The sequence below is a fragment of the Trematomus bernacchii genome, unplaced genomic scaffold (assembly GCF_902827165.1).
Source record: "Trematomus bernacchii unplaced genomic scaffold, fTreBer1.1, whole genome shotgun sequence".
Classification (NCBI taxonomy): Eukaryota; Metazoa; Chordata; class Actinopteri; order Perciformes; family Nototheniidae; genus Trematomus; species Trematomus bernacchii.
In genome coordinates this window covers 4,119,708-4,138,532 of record NW_022988066.1, presented here as the reverse complement: position 1 = coordinate 4,138,532, position 18,825 = coordinate 4,119,708, and the positions used below count along the sequence as shown (strand labels likewise).

The window sequence follows — 18,825 nt, the reverse complement described above, 5'->3', positions numbered from 1 at the left end:
CATGGTGTGGAGGTGAGGATGTGGAATTAACGGACGTGACGTTGTGCGATTGCGTTGCCAGGCAACGCAATTTACAAACTCTTCAACTACAACCCTAATTATATTTTAAAACATTTTAGAAGGCCTCACGAAATACTTTAATGTAAATTAAAATGTAAATGTGAAGGAATGTGTGTAATGTGGTGATTGACATTATTCACCCACGGATCTATGGGTTGGGGGTATTGTTCCGCACGGACATTTTAGTTAACCGTACTCCTGTTGATGTGAAATCCGAAAACATTTAAAAAAAATAAAATAATACTTTATTCCGAGTTTGCTTGCTTTTCTCTTTGGAGGTCATCACATAACGGCATTGTAATACACGGTTCGGCTGCATTAAATATGACATATCTGCCGTAGTTCTGTATTTATAGAGCCCTGATGAGAAGACTTCTGGACAAACAGGAAGCACTGCCGCCAAAACTGAAAACGTGACGTGGATCATAAATATATCAGCAATTAAACTAAATCTTACATTTCTTTTCACACAATACGTCTCCTTGCAGTATCAATACTAATTCGGCTGACTTTTATATTTGATCCAATTGGTAGATAGGCTGTATTTACACCATAACGGTGCACAGCTGATAGAAAGGGACACCTACTGGTTAAAGCACGTTATTGCATTTTATTATTTTATTATTTTTCACACAAATGAAACCATCAATAGCAAAAACAGAATTAACTGTCATTAGTAAACCACTCAAATAAAAAGATCATAAGTGGTTTTATTTTACATATATTTTAAGGATAATAATAGCAATGTAACACTGTCTATGACACTTACTGTATAACACTGATTTGAAAAACATACAGAAAAAACTCATTCACTGCCCTTAATAAAGTATTTAAATATACATTTCAGGTGTGCTGTTTTGTTTAGATCATTAACATCTGGAGCTCTTTTAATGTCCTTTTTGATTATTGTTACACCAGGTCTTGTCAAAACCTTTATTCCATATTCAATATCCATTACTAAACAAAACAGCAATTCTACTCCACTACAATTCAGAGGTTAACCTGGTATTTTTACTCCACTACATTTATTTTAGTTACTTTGCAGATTCTGATTAATGATGTGAAATATAAACAACCCTTAAATCAGGCTTTAGTTACACCTGAGTAAAATTCAGGGAAAGGTGATTGTCAAGTGCCAACAATCAGGAGAGATATTTGATAGTTGCTGCTTGAGAAGACTGCAGATCCCTATAAAGTATATTCATTACTCGTTATTCTCTACTAATAGTTAATTAAAGACTGTACATAATGGCTATTTTGCATATCCCTTTCAAGATTTCAAGATTTTCTAAGGTTCATTGACATATCATATACACAACTAATTCAATAACGTGCTTTAACCACTAGGTGCTGCACACAAGGTACACACAGCCATAATAACTTTGTATTATTAGTGTAGGACACTTGTGTATGTATAACATCTGAAGATGTGTAGTTTTATTCATGTTTTCACATAATTGTACAGGATATTGCTATATTATTTCACATGTTTTACTTCTAATATCTGATTTGTAAAACATCACAGACAGAAAGGTATATCCGTCATTTAACAGTAAGCTATTGCAATTCTGAATCCATAGATGTGTCTCCCATCACCCAAATCCCCTGACTATTCTCTCAACTCAGTATTTACATTCTTATATTCAAAGAAAATCAGTAATATCTTTAAAAACGACAAGTCCTTTTATATCAGCTGTGCACCGTTATGGTGTAAATATAACCTATCTACCAATTTGATCAAATATAAAAGTCAGCCGAATTAGTATTGATACTGCAAGGAGACGTATTGTGTGAAAAGAAATGTAAGATGTTTAATTGCTGATATATTTATGATCCACGTCACGTTTTCAGTTTTGGCGGCAGTGCTTCTCATCAGGGCTCTATAAATACAGAACTACGGCAGATATGTCATATTTAATGCAGCCGAACCGTGTATTACAATGCCGTTATGTGATAACCTCCAAAGAGAAAAGCAAGCAAACTCGGAATAAAGTATTATTTTTTTTTTAAATGTTTTCGGATTTCACATCAACAGGAGTCTGGTTAACTAAAATGTCCGTGCGGAACAATACCCCCCAACCCATAGATCCGTGGGTGAATAATGTCAATCACCACATTACACACATTCCTTCACATTTACATTTTAATTTACATTAAAGTATTTCGTGAGGCCTTCTAAAATGTTTTAAAATATAATTAGGGTTGTAGTTGAAGAGTTTGTAAATTGCGTTGCCTGGCAACGCAATCGCACCACGTCACGTCCGTTAATTCCACATCCTCACCTCCACACAGTAAGGGATAATGTGCAGCGACGCGATGCCGATCTAGATCCCTCCGCTTCGCGTCGGGCTCCTGATCTGCCTGTCGGTGTTCTTTTACCCATAATGACCAAGTCGCTGCACATTCTCCCGCTTATTACATGGCCACATTCTCAACAAAGTAACGATATGACTCCCAATATTAATTGAAATGCTTTTATTGTTTTAGAAAATATTTTTAATGATTAAAAACATAGTTGTAACTGATTTTAAATGACATTCATCCGCTACGAAAAATAGTCCGTTGTTGATGTTTGAACTAGGCTGTTGCAACGGCAGGAACTGCTTCGATAGCAACTAACTCTGTGCATGTTAGCATTTGAGCCTTAGCTGTAATTAACATTAACCTGAACGTTTCCATTAATAGTACAATGTGACATGGTGAATGGGAAATCTTTAGGGATATTGAGATCAACGTTTCTGTCCTCGATCCTCTCTCCTTGCGGGGGTTTCGCAGATGACACATCTGAAAGCACAATTCCCAACATGTAAAAAAAACGGGAAACAATATTGCCACAGTTGTATCGCTACCGCTAATGTGTGTGTAAGGACAGACAACATGGAAAGGCACTGACCCGATGTGGTGCTATTTCCTGGGTTGGAGGACAGGATGTTGCTCCATTTCTCCCTTTCGGTTATTGTTGGAGCCCAGTAACTCTTCAGGCTGCTCTCGCACCTGTGCCCAGTCACAGACATGATCTCTTTTGATCCAAGACCAGCCTGAGAGAGCAGTTGTACAGCCGTGCTTCTCAAGCTATGGTTTGTGTAGCGCTTTGAAAGCTGGGCTGCCTGGCTTATTGTGGGTAGCATTTGCCCAAGGAAATTATGTCCCATGGGCTCACGTGAATACCACACTGATTCACCGTTGAGAAGCTGTTGGTCCTTTTTTAGTGGGTGAAGGTAGAAGGCTTTGGCGTCAGATGGGCACAGGGAAACATACTTTTTGAAGCTGGCAACGGGGCAATTTTGGTTTTCAGGCTCGGCGAAAATAAAACCTCTGTCATTCTCTTTATTCGTGTCTTTTGGATCTTTATGATTTTTGGTATCGGCGTTGTGGGCAAGAGATATATATTCGCATCCGTGATCATCACGTTTCAAAATAAAAGAGCTTTGATTCAAATGTCGATTTCCCTCTCTGCCTCGTCTGGCAAGATGCAGTTGGACATCCATCCACACTTTCCGGACCAGTCCGCCGGCTGTGTTCACAGACAGCGCCTGTGAAGCCCTGAGCAGCCGCAAATCCGCAGCTGAGATATAGCGGGTGGTGCTGGCTGACGTCTTTCCCGTTTTTGCGGAGCTTTTTTACAACAGATGTGAAAACATCGTTGCTTGCTTTAAAAGTAGCGCAGTTCATGATGTCAAACCTTGGAAAGGTTCTTGATATCCCTGCCCTAATGCCCAAGTAACTGGCAACTGAATAGGTTTTGCCGTTTGAGGTCTGGACCGTTGCATAAAAGGACCGCAGCTGCGTGTTCAGGGTTTCTGCTCCATAGCTGTCAAACTCTGTTGGTTCTTTTTTTTCAATCAACCAGTCTTTAAATAGTTTCATAGCCCATAATGTGTTCCGTTTTGTATTCAATTCATGCCTGTCCTCTTCAATTTGGTCGATTTCTCTGTCATTCAAATCTCGGTGTCTTTTCGCCTCTCTTACTTCTCTCTGTTTTCTTGTCCCTCTTGTCTTTTTCTTTTCTTCACTGGGGACTCATCAGCCACTAACCATTCCTCCAAATTACTGTGCTCTCCAAATATATTAAAATTAATGTTAAAATCCTCCATGTTGCTATCACACGACAGCGGAAAACTAAAGACAAGCAGACAGTTTGCTTGCTTTTCAAACTGTTAAATTTGAAAAACAGTTAAATGACCGAACTTCTTTCTGAGCATCTCTTGTCTTGTCAGTTCGAAAAGCAGACTGCATGTAGTTTGCTTTTCAGCCAAACTGTATACAGTTCAATCGACCGGACTTCTTTCTGCAGATTTGAGCGTCCTTAACAACGGTCATAAATCCTTGACAGCGGTCTGTCTGTTCTGGATTAACAACGTGTCACATGTTCTGAATTGACCAATCAGAATCGAATATTCAACTAAACCATGTAATAACATGGATTAACATCGATTTAATACATTAATGTAGCCTTTGTTTCTGCTAAAAGAGGTGTCGACCAGCTAGGGCAACAAGAAAATCGGCGAAATCGAGTGTGACGATTAAAAAATAAATTAAAAACATCTAATTTTGACAATAAAAACCGACCAATAGGCGCGGTAGACCATTTGCTAGGCACTTCCGGGTATTTCTCCACTGGTTGGGCCATGTTAACAATACCGTGTAACTGTCACGTTTGAAGGGACGAAACCGTGACATATTCACGTCTCCCAGCATGGTAGATCGTCACATGTTCACATCTTGCCGTGATACCGGGTTGCCTAAAAGACAGCTTTTCAAAGATTTGAACATCCTCAATAATGTTGGACCTTGATTGATTTTGAGGTAAGAGACTAAGGGACAGAATCAAGGTGTTTCTTTCAGTCAGATGGAAGTTATTGCTTAACTGCGATAAAATCAGGTCTGTTAAACTTTTCTGTTGATTTGACAAGCACACTTTTTCCACCTGTTAAATGAAAAGTCCACAGGACATATTTCCTGTTCCAGAACAATTAGTCATTGATTATTTTATTAATTTGTTAAATCACTCATTGATGGAGGATATCATCAGAGGACAACATTTATCAGTGTTATCCACCACACTGATATTAATGCAGCATTTAGGCAACTCTTTTTTACAATTGACTTAAAATGGCTTTATTCGCATGATATGCTCTGTTCACATTGCCAAAGCATTTACATAAGTTGATAAATTATTTACATTGCTTAACATCAAAATAACAAAATGACTGTAAATGGATAAAATGTACAAAATCAACCGGAAACAAAGAAAATATAAACCACCATTTTCCCAAAATGTAAACATGTATAGGCAAACATTTCTGTATGTGTGCATTTATTTAAATCATGTTGTGAAGTGCTTGTCAAGTTTGTCTGCAGTACATCCAACTGTCTGTGGTGTCCATGTATGTACCAGATCCTGAGAGTATGCATCTGTAGTGAGAGTCTCTGACCGTGAAGCTTCATGTTTAGCTAAAGGAGAGGTGGTAATCAGGCCATGCATATGGATGAGGGTTTGCGTCTGCCTCTCTAAATGTTGCAGAGGCGTTAGCAAGACATTGTGGATCAGGGTCTCTGAATGTTATGCCTGGCTGCCTTAGCACTGGCATGCTAATGTTTAAAAACAAGGTGGACATATATTGGGTGCATTTTTGTACATGCGAGAGGGAGCTTCCGTTTTTTGTTTCTATAGATGTAAACAGGCACATGGGTGGGTTAATAGACTTCCAGGTTTATCAGCAGAGAGCCAAAGAAGGGCATAGAGGGAACACAATGTGTTCTTGATGGATAAAGGTCCATGAGATGGAGCAGTTGACTTGTTTCTTTTAACTTCCGATGCTCATAATAACACTTGATAAAGCACCAACATTTGTTTTATTTTCCTCACATATAACAGAATGGTCCTTTGTGAAAATCTTGAATTGAAAAAAACACAAACCTTTCCTCAACCCTGAAGTGTCTTTTACCAGAACAGGGCTTCTTTACACTGGCTGCACTGGTGCTGATCTGCAGCTGACCATGACCTCTATAGGATCAATAATGTTTCACATCCTTTAAACCAGGCGTGTCCCTGAAATACAATTCTCAGTCGATGTGTTATACCACTTTGTCTCAGTAACAGAGTTAATGCCTCAGACTGACTTTACCACAAGTGCAATTCATACAGACCTTTTGGTCCCTAACCAACACAATCCCTTAAAGGTAGGGTAGGTATAGGAGAAACCAGCTCGAGTGCGCTAGAATTTGAAATGCAGTCGAAAAAAATCTGCCTCTTCCTTCAGACTTCCTTACAGAGCCCCTCCTCCAACACACACAAACGCGCACATGACCAATGAGGGCACGAGATAAGTTTGTGCACAGATGGAAGGCTGACAGGCAGGTAGGCCATCCAGTTATTTTAGCTGGGCCGGCTCAGATGATTGGTCGTGCTTTTTACAGCGCCACAGCTTCCACAGATGACATTTTGTAATGTATTTATTGTCAAAGCATTTAATATATGCATTGCTATCGGGATGTTAAGAGCATTCCATGGAATATAACAAAAAGTGTTTCTGAAATAAATTACATACCCCACCTTTAAAAGGAGCCAACCTTTCCCTTCCTTCACCATACTGCATTTCTAAACTGGGAGTGTTTTAACCATTATGTGCGACCTATGTTTATATCTGGTGTGTTTCAGTGTAATGACGGTTTAAAAGAAGCATTTGCTCCGCACCATCTGTCATTTCTGTCCTCATTTACCACAGTCAAGTGCAGTTAATACTAAACATTGTTTCTATGGTAACAGAATATGTGCCTTTGTTTGCAGTATCGGCAGTGCAAAGCAAGTTTTTAAACTACAAATAGTACATCATGACATTTTATTTTTTCATAATAACATGTTTTGGCAGAAAAAGGGCAGAGTTTTGGTCATCTTATGTAATGCAAATTCTTTACTTTGTTTGAAGTAAAACTGTAATGATTTTGACCCAAATCCTATTGTAATACTGAAAAGCCTCTGCTGTTTATTCTGTGTGGCTCCATTCAAATCAATGACATTTTCATTAGTTCTTCAATCCCAACACTTTGCTGATAAACATTCCCTGAAAGAAGAAACAGTGTATTTTATTTGAAAAGTTTAATTTAAAGCACTTTGCTGCAAACATCTTGCAATAATCCAATTTGAGTTGTGAATTAACTCCGTATAATAATCTAACTTTGATGCAACACATTTAAGTAGTTTCTTCATCATTGTGTGATGTATATTGAGCTTTCAATGTTTATCCAAATCTGATTAGTGTATTGTGTTTCAGATATCAAACAATAACACACATTTCATTATACCCTCAGTTTAAGTGAATTATATACTTTCCCTTTCGGAAAAAGGCTGCAGCTATGTCGTATCACAGAAATAAATAAGAAAAATCCAATACATCACCATCAGAAGGAATTTAATCTCATTCTACTTTTGAACTGGAGTGCTTAAAACTTTGTTCAGCCTGGGGAATGGAATTGAGTAAATTAATCCTCTCCTGAGACCCACACACTTTAAATCATGCTAATACCTTTTGTCAACTGGATACCCATCAGAAAAGAGCCTGTGCTCTGCTCACTTCTAATACACCAAGAAACTGCTGAATTTGACAATAGAGGAAGGCAAGCTGTTCAGAAATGTTTTGATGATGTGATGTATTGAATTGCAATGTACTTTAGGGATAGAAAAAACTGCAACACAGCTTCTTATTTTGTGCTTCTTACATATTAAGAAGTACATTAACAGTCTGATTTTTTTAGGGAGAATATACCAAAGGTCTGAAGTGATTCTTAATCGCTGGTTAGACAGTGTCCTTATCGATAACTTATTCCTTTAGTTGTTCCCCTGGGCGTCGCTTATCATCCTCCTGTGTAAGCAATTATGGGTTTTTCAACTTCTCAGTTGTGTGTGTGCAGCGCTGCCGATTAGAGATGTCCCGATCCGATCACGTGATCGGGGATCGGAGCCGATCACGTGATTTTCAAAAGATCGGAATCGGGAGAAAAAAATCGGGGATCGGGAATTTTTTTTTTTTTTTAATAAAATATTTTTATTTTATTTAATGTTACAAAACAAAAATGACCATGTTCACGTCTTAAAGTCATCCTGAGGCCTTAGTTTTGGTTTAAAATTACACAACATAATGTATGTGTTGCTTCTTTTGGGCTTGTTTTCATAGACCTGGTTGCTTATTTCTCTCAAATTTGGCAACAGAGTGGGCAGGGCGCAGTGTCTAATAGTAGCAGTAAGCTAACAAGAGGCTACGTTCAGCTGGTGACTCGGGAGTCGGGACAGAGAAAATGTCAGGAGTTTGGAAGTATTATAAAATTGAAAGCGAAGGCAGTGTAACAGCCAGATGCAATGTTTGCAAGGCGGAGGTTCCGCGTGGTGGAAAGAACAGAGCTACGTTCAACACGACCAATCTAATACGCCACCTGAGAAACAAACACCAACAACAACACAACGAGTACACAGCGGCCACTCGGGTAACGGCACTGAAACAACCAACACTTTCAGAGACTTTCAAAAGGAAAGAGAAACTGCCCCAGAACAGTGAAAAGGCCAAAAAGATAACAGCCAAGATAGCTGAATTCATCGTGTTGGATGACCAGCCGTTATATGTGGTGGAGAACGTGGGGTTTAAGGGACAACTTGAATGCTTTTCTCCTTTTTTTTCTCTTAATGCATTGCATAAAGATCGGATCGGGAAAAATCGGTATCGGCAGATTGTCAAAATCAAATGATCGGAATCGGATCGGGAGCAAAAAAAGGTGATCGGGACATCCCTACTGCCGATCAATAGCCAATAAAACCAGATCGATTGAGCTTACAGAGCGATCTAGTGCTCCCATGGTCTTGCTCGTATCATTAATGTGAGAAAACAGGAATACCTATTTATGGTATGGATGCACCCTAAAGCTTAGGGAGGTTATGTTTATCCCTGGTAAGTTGACTAGTCGAAACATTCAGACTGACCTGAGAATCTGAGAAGTGATGGTGAATGGCCCCTAACACCTGAGCAAGGTACTGGATTTATGTACTGTAATTTGACTGTTTAAGCAGGAGCACCATACCTCGGCCTATTTATGTGTTCTGTAATGACTGAGTACGACTTATGAGCTTCTTGGCACATTTCTCAAGCATTTAAGTTGACAACGAGGGCTATTTGTGATTACACTGTATTGATTTTATTCAATGAGCATGAAGTCAAGATTTATACTTGGCAAGTAGTTAAGTAATTACTGTGGCAATTAAACTCAACTACTTAAAATCAATGACCCATCATGAGAAAGGTCATATGTCAGTGTATAAAATAAAGAAGTCTAAAAGGTTGAGTGGGACTTCAAGGTGCTAGATATAACATTTACAAAATATCAATGGGATTAGTATTAATATTTGTTTTTTGTTACTTGTTTAGAGGTTGCCTTTAGTTTATCTGCGGCATGTATAGTATATGGTGTACGTATACACTGTTTTACTGTTACAGCAGTTATCCCTCAATTAGATCAAACTAAAACTAAATGTAATTCTGTGTTCAAAGTGTCATATTTGGCAGCATATTGGTTCTTAACTAATATGCAAGTTTATTTCCAATTCACAGCCTCACTCTCTGCTGCTGTCTATGTTCTATGTCACCCAGCCCTGATGGCTCTTTCTTTTTGACTGTAACGAGGTACATCCACGTTTTTGGTGGAGACAAAAGTAATACTATAAATATAAAGCTTGATAATCTATAAAGAGCAACACTTCTTAGCTTTTGAGATCTTGTTTATATGACTGTTTGAAGCCCGTTTCAAACCTGAACTTTTTTCCCCCAGACTGGTCAAAATGAGCAGATGTGGGCAGTCACATTAGGCTCATTATCATCAATGTTGGACCGTCTGCTGGTTCAGAGAGAAGCAAATAGTATTCGTTTAGCCTATGTCATGAACCTGGTCTCTGTGTTTGTCTGCATTACCTTGTACGTAATTCTGATAATCCTCATGATATGATTCTGCTGAGAGATATACATACATACATACATACACACACACACAGGTCTGCCTGGAGTCTCCCAATAATGGCAGATGGTCTCTTCTCTCTGACCATCTTCCTCCCTCTCTCTCTCTGTCTCTCTGTTGCTCACTCCACCAATCTATGTCCTGTCTTTCTCCCTCTATGTTTTCCTACCTTTGTCCATCTGTTGCTGTATTGCTCACTCTACCAATCCTTTTGCTCTCTATCGCCGTTGCTCATGCCCTGGCTTTGTTGCTCTTGTCTCGGTCTTCTTTCTCATCCTCTGTCTCTACATGGGCCTCTCTTTTCCCCCAGATTCCCCCTGTCTCTTCTTTCTTTTCTCTCTCTGCATGATGATCTGCACTTTTGGGTCTGTCTGTTTCCTGAGAGAGCTTACTTGAGTTGACAAGGCCACTAGCAGTGCCTTGCCATGCCACCTTGGTGCTGTGCCAGTGTGTGTGTCTGGGTGTACGTGTTCGCCCTCTGGACAAACATCCGGTGTGTGTGTGTGTGTGTGGTGTGTGTGTATTTGTCTTTGACTGTGTGTGAGTGTAGGTTGTGTGTAATCGGGTTGACAGGCTTGGCACCAGTCCCTTGCCACCTTTTCTGTATTCTAGGGTGGCTCAGCCTTTTTCCGTGTATTATTTTCAGGCTGCATTTGATGAATCTGAATGTGATGTGAAGACTGATTCTTCTATCACTCTGTCTGTCTGTTGGAAGTAATACATGTTAAAAAGCTCCCCTAGCCTCTCATTGTAATAGTAATAAATCATTACAAATGCCCCACTTGACATGGAGATAATAACATTTTTGATAAATTACCAATTTTCTATGTATATATCCGCAGAGCAATTTCGACCTCACTTCAGTTTACTTCAGACTTGAACAGTCTCCTACCCTATTTGACTGATTTCAAGACTCTCAGAGTAGAAATTACACAAGTGTTCCAAATGCCTAAACAAACCGGAGGAACAGCTGCAGAAAATACTTAAACATGAGGTGTTAAATGCGGGGGCTGGGATTCACATTGCAGTAATGTCAAACTGCATTTCCCCTGCTCTCACATTTTGTCTCGTCACGCTTTCCCAAAATATAGCAAAAGGAGCGAACCAACCAGAATGGCTTGAAGCTACAGTAAGAAGGAAAAAAAACTTTAAGGTTTCCTCTTTTCCTCTGCCACTTTATTTCCCATCAGCCTCTCTCCCTCTACTTATTCATCTTTCTCTTCTATTCCTCTGCTCTTTTTATCAACCACCCCCCCATTCCTCTTTTCCCTCCCACCTGGCATCTTTTCTCTTGATCTCCCTCCTTTACTCTTTGTATCGCTCTGCCTATGAATCATTAATGCCTGCCATGTCATGATCTGTGTGGATGTGAGCTGCATTCAGAATGATTATTCCTTCTTACTGTGTTCACTTGTTCTCCCACTTGCTGCTGCACACACGCAGCAAGCTCCAGACTTCTAACACAGTTTATCATCAAATATTCACTACAAAGCTCTAATTAACATAAAGTGACATTTTGTAGATGTAGTTACATACACATTCATTCTCTCTCTCTCGCTCTCTCTCTCTCTCTCTCTCTCTCTCTCTCTCTCTCTCTCTCTCTCTCTCTCTCTCTCTCTCTCTCTCTCTCTCTCTCTCTCTCTCTCTCTCTCTCTCTCTCTCTCTTTTTGCTTAGGATAATTTCATGTGTATTACAAAGAATAAAACAAGTCAAGAGTTAAACAACATTATTCGACGGTAGTTATGCCATAACTAGACTTGTTGTGTGTGTCAGTAAGCCTTGCCTCAAGTGAACTATTTTAAAATCTTACTGCAGCACATTATGCAACATCCTTGATTTCAGAATGGACTTTCCAATCAGAAATTCTCACTTGTGTTATTTTCTTGATCATTGCAATTGTACATACAGCATCAGGTAAGCCTTGCAGCATGTGCATTTAAAAATACTTGTTCAAGCACAGCCAGTGTTGACTGAAAAATCCAAATGTATACTTGAAGGACCAAAGCACAAGCATATTATACAGGAACGAACACCCTATAAACACTTACTTTAGTTCAATTCAGGCTTTGGCTTCTTCCTGTTTTGGTACTGATTGTGAACATGGCCCATTTCAAGCAGTTTCTAACTAAAGAGATGCTGGATAAACAACAGCATCAAGTATGTGCACCCATCCTAAGCCAATACTGATCAAATCCCACCCAGCCATGGTTTGTCTGTATGTGTATTCAGAGCCAGTGACCAACAGACTATCAAAATAATAATAATAATTTAAAAAACGGTTAATGCACGATTAAGGGATTGTCAGCGTTAATTAATTAATGCGTTTGCGCGACAATAACGCGTTAACTTGCCAAGCCGTAGATAAAACACAACATTGCACTTCTAAAAAAACGCGTGCTTCGAAACGTTCAAACTTTCTTTTAAAAGTGTTCTAAATGTAACTGTTTTTTGGATGAATATCACGTCTTTCCTCAACTGTTTCTTCAGCTATCATTGGCCGTAGCTCCTCGACAGGTCCATTGTGTTTTCATGCAGTCAGTAGTATTTTAGGAGCGTTAATCTCGACAAGCTGTGGTTTTGAAGGAGATTCTAATAGACAAATGTAATGTTATTATGAAGTTACGCGGTTCCTCTCATGCTTGAGGAAATCAGAGGGCCCTATTACTCCAAGAAAACAAGAGGAGACAACCGTATACATTCTCCCCCATCAAATCCCTGCTGGCTGTCTTCTACAACATGTCTAATCTGTGCTATACTTTTTTCCGGGAATATGGCATATAAAACACAAAAGGCAAAACTAGTAACAATAACAGTTATTTTATAGATAAACAATGACATAATGCACATACGTTTGAATATGTATGATGCCTGTAAATGATATCAAGAATGCGTTTTGACTAAATTAAAACCCTAATGAATTATAACTTTAAATCGGCAGTGATTGTATACCATAAATTATTCATAAGTCATATGGCCTAATTCTTGAATTCTTGGTAACTAAGATGGACCTATATAAGCAATAATTAGCATGCAACAATATTCATGCAACTACTGTTTGGTGGTTTCATGCGTGTCTATATTCAAATCAGCTGTTGCACACCCGAAGTCTTACAGTATGCAGAGTCAGGTTGAGCTGCAGTCTTATATAAGAGCTTCAAACATCTAAGAAAACTCTGCGCTGCTCTGCCAGTATGAGTGGCTGGGGAGGAAAGACACAGAATAAGGAGGAAAAAGGGCAGGGGGTTTATGAGACAGAGACAGGCAGAAAGGGACTAAAATAAGGTTAATCAAAGAAGAAGAGGATAGATCTAGGCAGAAAAGACAAAAGAGAAGATGAAGGTCTGCAGTATACTTCATTGTGGTATTACTGCAATAACAAACAGATTCATTTAAGAAACAAGAAGACTGAAACAGGGAGGCTGTGGCGCAGTGGACTATTGCGTTGGTGTTGGGATCAGGGGAGCACAGGTTCAAACTCCACTGCAGTCAGCATGTCGTTGTGTCCCTGGGCAAGACACGTCACCCCAAATTGCTCCTGTGGGGATTGCCCACAGTATATGTAAGTCGCTTTGGATAAAAGCGTCTAACAAGTAACATGTAATGTAATGGCCAGGGGCCTCATTTATAACGCCTTGCGTAGGATTGATGTGGGAAGGTTGCTTACGTAGTACAAAGCAAAAAAATAGGTACAGACATTTTCCGACATTTTCCGACATTTTCCGATTCGCAAAACATTGCGTAGCGGCGAGGGAAGTATGTACGGCACTTCCTACGCCTGTTTCCCTTTATAAATCACAATCGACTCGAAATGCGGCGCAGCTTTTGCGGGCTTCACGTAACGCCCATATTTGCCTATAAATAGTCAAAGAAACGCCCATTCATTCATTCATTCTGACTGACTGCATGAAGAAGATCGCAGGAAATGACGACAGCACAGCTAAAAAAGACATCTCACACCGTGTCAGATTTTGGTTATTTTGGGGAGGTCGAGATAAATCATATTGTTTGGTGGATGCAGTTTGAACCAGAGTAGCAGCATCGAGGTCGGATCGTCACCAAAATAAATAAATAAGTGGTCCGAAAAAAGTTAATGACAAATAAAATACACATAGCCTAACCTTCCTCAGGCAGTGTGTTTGTACCGGGGACAGGAGACACCCCCTTGATGAGAAACTGTAAGAAATGATCGGGGAATCCCTCCGGAGTGGAGTCATGGCGACTGGATCTGAATTATTTTGTTGTATTTGGTGGTTTGTGTTCCAGCTTTCGATCAGCAACTATATATCCATAATCCACCAGTTAAAGGAAATACAACTAATGTGTTATGTTATTTTAGCTGTACAATTTACCACATATGGTGTTCTTAGTTTCCATACCTCCTGTGTTTTACGAGCGACTTATCAAGTCTTGGCAAACGGCATAAAACATGATTAAACGTGATAGTATATAAAACCATGCTCGTATACAACCTATAGAAATGCAAAACGGCGTCAGTTTAGACGTAATTCTGTCCTTCTGCTTACCGCATCATTTATGAGAAAACATTTCATAACATTAACACAACATATTCGAGGTGGTTTTAAATAACATATCCGTATTTATTTATTTCTCCAAGTTATGTTTTTGTGTGCACTGAGGAGTCTCAAACAGGCGTTTGTTTAATCATTTTAAGATTGGCTTTAATCAATGTTTGAAAATGAATTCTTCATATTTGATAAATGAGAGGTAACATTTTATTTATGGTATTATTTCCACATATTTCTCTCCATTCTTCCTTCTGCCAACGGTGTCGCAGTTTCTCGTCTCTCCCGTTTTTGTGCTTAGTGCGTACGCATGGGTTAGAGTTTGCGTGGAGGACCGCACATTTTCCCGTCAAGTTAGTATTTTATAAATCGCAAACATTGCGTAGAAACTGGTGTACGCCATCTTTTGAGCGTATATCCCTTTATAAATGAGGCCCCAGGCCACTCGTTTATAGACATTAAACATGCTCTCTTTCTCTTTCAATGATGCTCTGTGGCTTTATGTCTTGTTTTTCCTGTCTATTACAGGGAAGCGAATGTTTCAAATTGCTCAATCAAGCCAGAACGTATTGGTACATTTGTAGGCTCTTCGAAAACCCCCAATATCCTTTTTGTCCTTAACTTAAATTGAGGAGCTGCGCCAAGACAAAATTGAACATGTGCTTGTCTTTGCCACAGAAAAGGAAAGCAAAGTTTACAGAAGTCCTCCTTCAGTGTCTGCAGATCCAGTAGACTTCACTTTACAGAAAAACTGATGGATTAACTGCTGCTCTACTGTTGACAGTGACCATCAGACAAACTTTTCTAGCATCTACAAACACAATAAGAACGCAACATTGGTGAGAGTCATAAATAAGATGGATAGGGATCCAGGGGGAATAAAGGAAGAGGACAGGAAAAGAGAGGAGAGGGGGACAAAAACCGAACATGACCACATCCAAACGAAAAAAAGAGATAGAAGGCCAGTTGAATGTTAAATGTTTTAATGTACTAGATGAAAAATAACTGCTTTTACAACTATTTGTATACCTTAATAAATATATATATATATACTGTTTAATAATTACTTACAATTATCTCATACTGTAGATGCTGCTCCTGTCAGTACGATAAACTCAAACTCACAATCACTTTTGCCAGCTATATGAAATAAAGTCGATGAGCAAATATACACAGTTTGAAAACCCTCAACTATGGAATATTGAGATATCAGTAAACTATAACAACTCTACTGAGGAGGAGTCCATTGAGTGGATGAACTTGAAAAACGAAGAAGAGGCCAGAGATAGGAAATATGTTGTGCAGTAGGGGATGAAGTAGGTTGATGGGGGGAAGAGGGGCAACAGAAGAATTGAGAAGTAGTAACAATCATTTTAAGATGAATTTGTCCCGGCTTTCATCAGTCAACTGAAGGTGAACACTAGGGATGCTCCGATCGATCGACCGATACTCACTCTCTGCCGATCGATCGGTGCTCTCTAAAAATGCCGATCGCGAGAGCCGATCGCATGACGTAAAAATTATGATGTAAAATACATGACACTTTTCTCCGTGCGTGGCAAAACAAGCTCGCCAAAATGGCTTCACCAGTCTGGCAGTATTTTAAGGTGTCCGAAAATGACAATAAAATAGCGGTATGCAACGTGTGTGAAGCAGAAATCCTGCAGCTCTGTGACGGACCGGTGAGCGGAGCAAAACACACACACACATAGGGCTTTCACACCAACGCGATTCCCGTTCTAGCTCCGTGCTAGAGCTTTTCTGGTTCGGAACCGGTTTTTCTTTTCAGCCCCTGTTCTGTTCACATTGCCCAGAACCCAACTGGTGCTGCCGCTGCTGCGTCATGACGTCACCGTTTACGTCGCTTACTACAACAACAACAATGGGGGACTGCGTCGGGTCGATGATCGTGTTGCTTTTAATCGTACGAAGCCAGATTAAAGTAAATAACGACTTCTCCAACCTTATACTTTTCTCCAGAGTGCCGTGGTTCATTGTTTATTAATGTGTTTCAGCTGCATTTACCGACCGCTGCAGTGCTGGCTGCTCTTCCACGGGAGTTTATTCTCCCGTTAGCTCCGGGTTAGCTCACACGGCTCTAAAGTATTCACTGTCTGACTGTCACACAAGCAGCTGATACATATCCCCAGTTCCCCTTAAGTGAATGTGTGTCAGTCTGAATTGATGCTGTTTGGCATCACAACGCTGTTATTAAAGTTTCTCTGGTATAAAATGGTTGATGTTAGCATAGCAACCGAAGCTAAACTGAATATCTTGACTACTTGTTGTTGCTATCCTATTGTGGCATAAGCCGTTTTCTACAGGCACTTTTTACCGGCGTATTTTTCATTATGATTCTACTTGTGATAGTCGGACATGGCAACCTGTGCAGCCCATGTATTGATTCCATCCGATAGCTGCTATAATACAAAACAAAACGTCTGCCTGCTCTCCACAATGATCAATAACAGCGAACGGATGGTCAAAGTAAGGTACAAATAAACAGAATCACAAGAAGCCTGGTTAGTGTTGCCTGACTTTATAAAGTGTGTTTTTTTTTTTTACAAGTGTGTGGTTGCCTTCTTGTCACTTTGCTCAGAGCTACTGCTTGTTACAACTTTTATTTGCCGTACTCGCCTTTAACTGTTAGGGTTAATCTCGCCCCCCTCCGACGTACTGTAAGCGTGACGTATGCGGTTCTTGCTTCTAGACCGACAATTTTTTGGTGCTTGAAACGAACCGGATTCCGGAGCTAAGAGGCTGCTCCGCTGCGGTGTGAACAGGAAAACACGGTGCTTTTCAAGCTCCAGCTCCGAACCGGCCCTGAAACACCGTTGGTGTGAATGAGGTATTACGTACACAGCTACGTAGGGCCTTTATTATCATGTGCTATTGGAAGAGTACATTCAGTATTTTCCCAACACAGTACATTGACTAATAGACTTCCTGACTCATCAGTTATCTAAGAACCTTTAGTATTTATATTATTCTTCAAATAAGGAGCTGTAGTGTGTGTCCCTCAGCGTTCATGATTTTAACAGCCCTTGTTAAGGGTCCTTTGGTGAAAAGTCAGCTGAATGCTGAAAAACAGTAGTGTTGGTAGCATTTTAAGGAGCCATTTGCACATGTTTAAGTGTGCAACTGTCTGCCCAATTAAGCAGCTTGTTTTGCCTCCACTCTGGTTTTAAGGCACACTTTGTTGTCAAACTTCTTATAATCCCTTTAAGGCTGCATATCATGACAGCAGCTGACCAGAAATCTCTTCCTCGCTTCCTCTGCAGCTTCTTCTTTGATCCCCTCATGTTGCTCACATTCCTTTTCACATCCTCCTTTTTAAGCACTTGCTTACACACACGCACACAAACACCTCTTTCCTTTTCCGCTGCATGAATCACTTGCCATTTCCTTATGCTTTTCACATAATAACAGCACTTTGTGTTGTTTCTTTTTTATTTCATTGTTATTCATATCTCCTGCGTGGACAATTAACGTTCGGGCAGTTATGAACTTTCTTGACACAGGAACTGAACCAGCTACAACACCATCATTTATTAATAGGCTGCTACCATGACCTTTTGTTTGCATTTGAAAATAACTTGCCATGTCGCAAACTGAAATCTTTCTTTACACTCTTATGTAAATTAGTGTCCATGCAGAAAGGGAGACGCATTCCAGTATAATCCATAATTTATAGCGGAGCAGTTCTTTTGCACTCTTTTTTTGTTTAGTATGACAACAACTCTATTAAAAAGTTACATTTTAACACTTAATTCCTTTAACCTCTCATCTCATCTCAGCTTCTCGCTGGAAGCAAAGAAAGCTATAAGAAAGAATAGCTTAATTCACTATTTACATTATGAATGTAACTGCTGACTATTTCTTTCTAGTAATTGACAGATTTTTCATTCTATGGAATGTCTGCAAATTGTTAAATCTCACTTAAACTAGAACAAATACTAACACTAGAAAATGCTTTTTTCTCAGATTAACAGTCATTACAACCTACATTTTGAATGCACTTTACGTTGCTGAAGAAATGCTAAACTTTTCCTCCATCTGAATTGAGTTGAAACTATGTTGCTGCCGTGGCCAAAGGCAACTTCCAAAACTGATGGAACAAATAGGATTGTGGCTGCCCTGAGCTGCTCTGCTTCAGAGAGATGTTTTATAACTACACTTTTGTCACCAGCAACGTTTTTCTTTCTTCTCTTACTCATCCTTGAACAAAGTTCATATCCCAGTCTA

At 39.6% G+C, this 18,825-nt stretch overlaps 2 protein-coding genes across 2 annotated transcripts in view; one reads left to right on the top strand and one right to left on the bottom strand.

Annotated features, from left to right (window-relative positions):
- The window catches only part of LOC117474733 (zeta-sarcoglycan), a 283,850-nt gene that overhangs the window by 13,686 nt on the left and 251,339 nt on the right, over nucleotides 1–18,825 (top strand). The window lies entirely within an intron of this gene.
- LOC117474734 lies at nucleotides 2,549–3,593 on the bottom strand. The gene is made up of 2 exons (XM_034120725.1): nucleotides 2,954–3,593; nucleotides 2,549–2,844 (listed from the first exon to the last, which is right to left on the bottom strand). Exons 1-2 carry the CDS (start codon nucleotides 3,546–3,548, stop codon nucleotides 2,705–2,707), a joined length of 735 nt encoding a protein of 244 aa, XP_033976616.1. The 5' UTR covers nucleotides 3,549–3,593; the 3' UTR covers nucleotides 2,549–2,704.

Coding starts and splice junctions, on each gene's coding strand:
- LOC117474734 (XM_034120725.1), bottom strand. CDS start 3,548: ATGGATGTCCAACTGCATCTTGCCAGACGAGGCAGAGAGGGAAATCGA. Junction 2,845..2,953: donor AGGAAATAGCACCACATCGG/GTCAGTGCCTTT, acceptor TTGTGCTTTCAG/ATGTGTCATCTGCGAAACCC.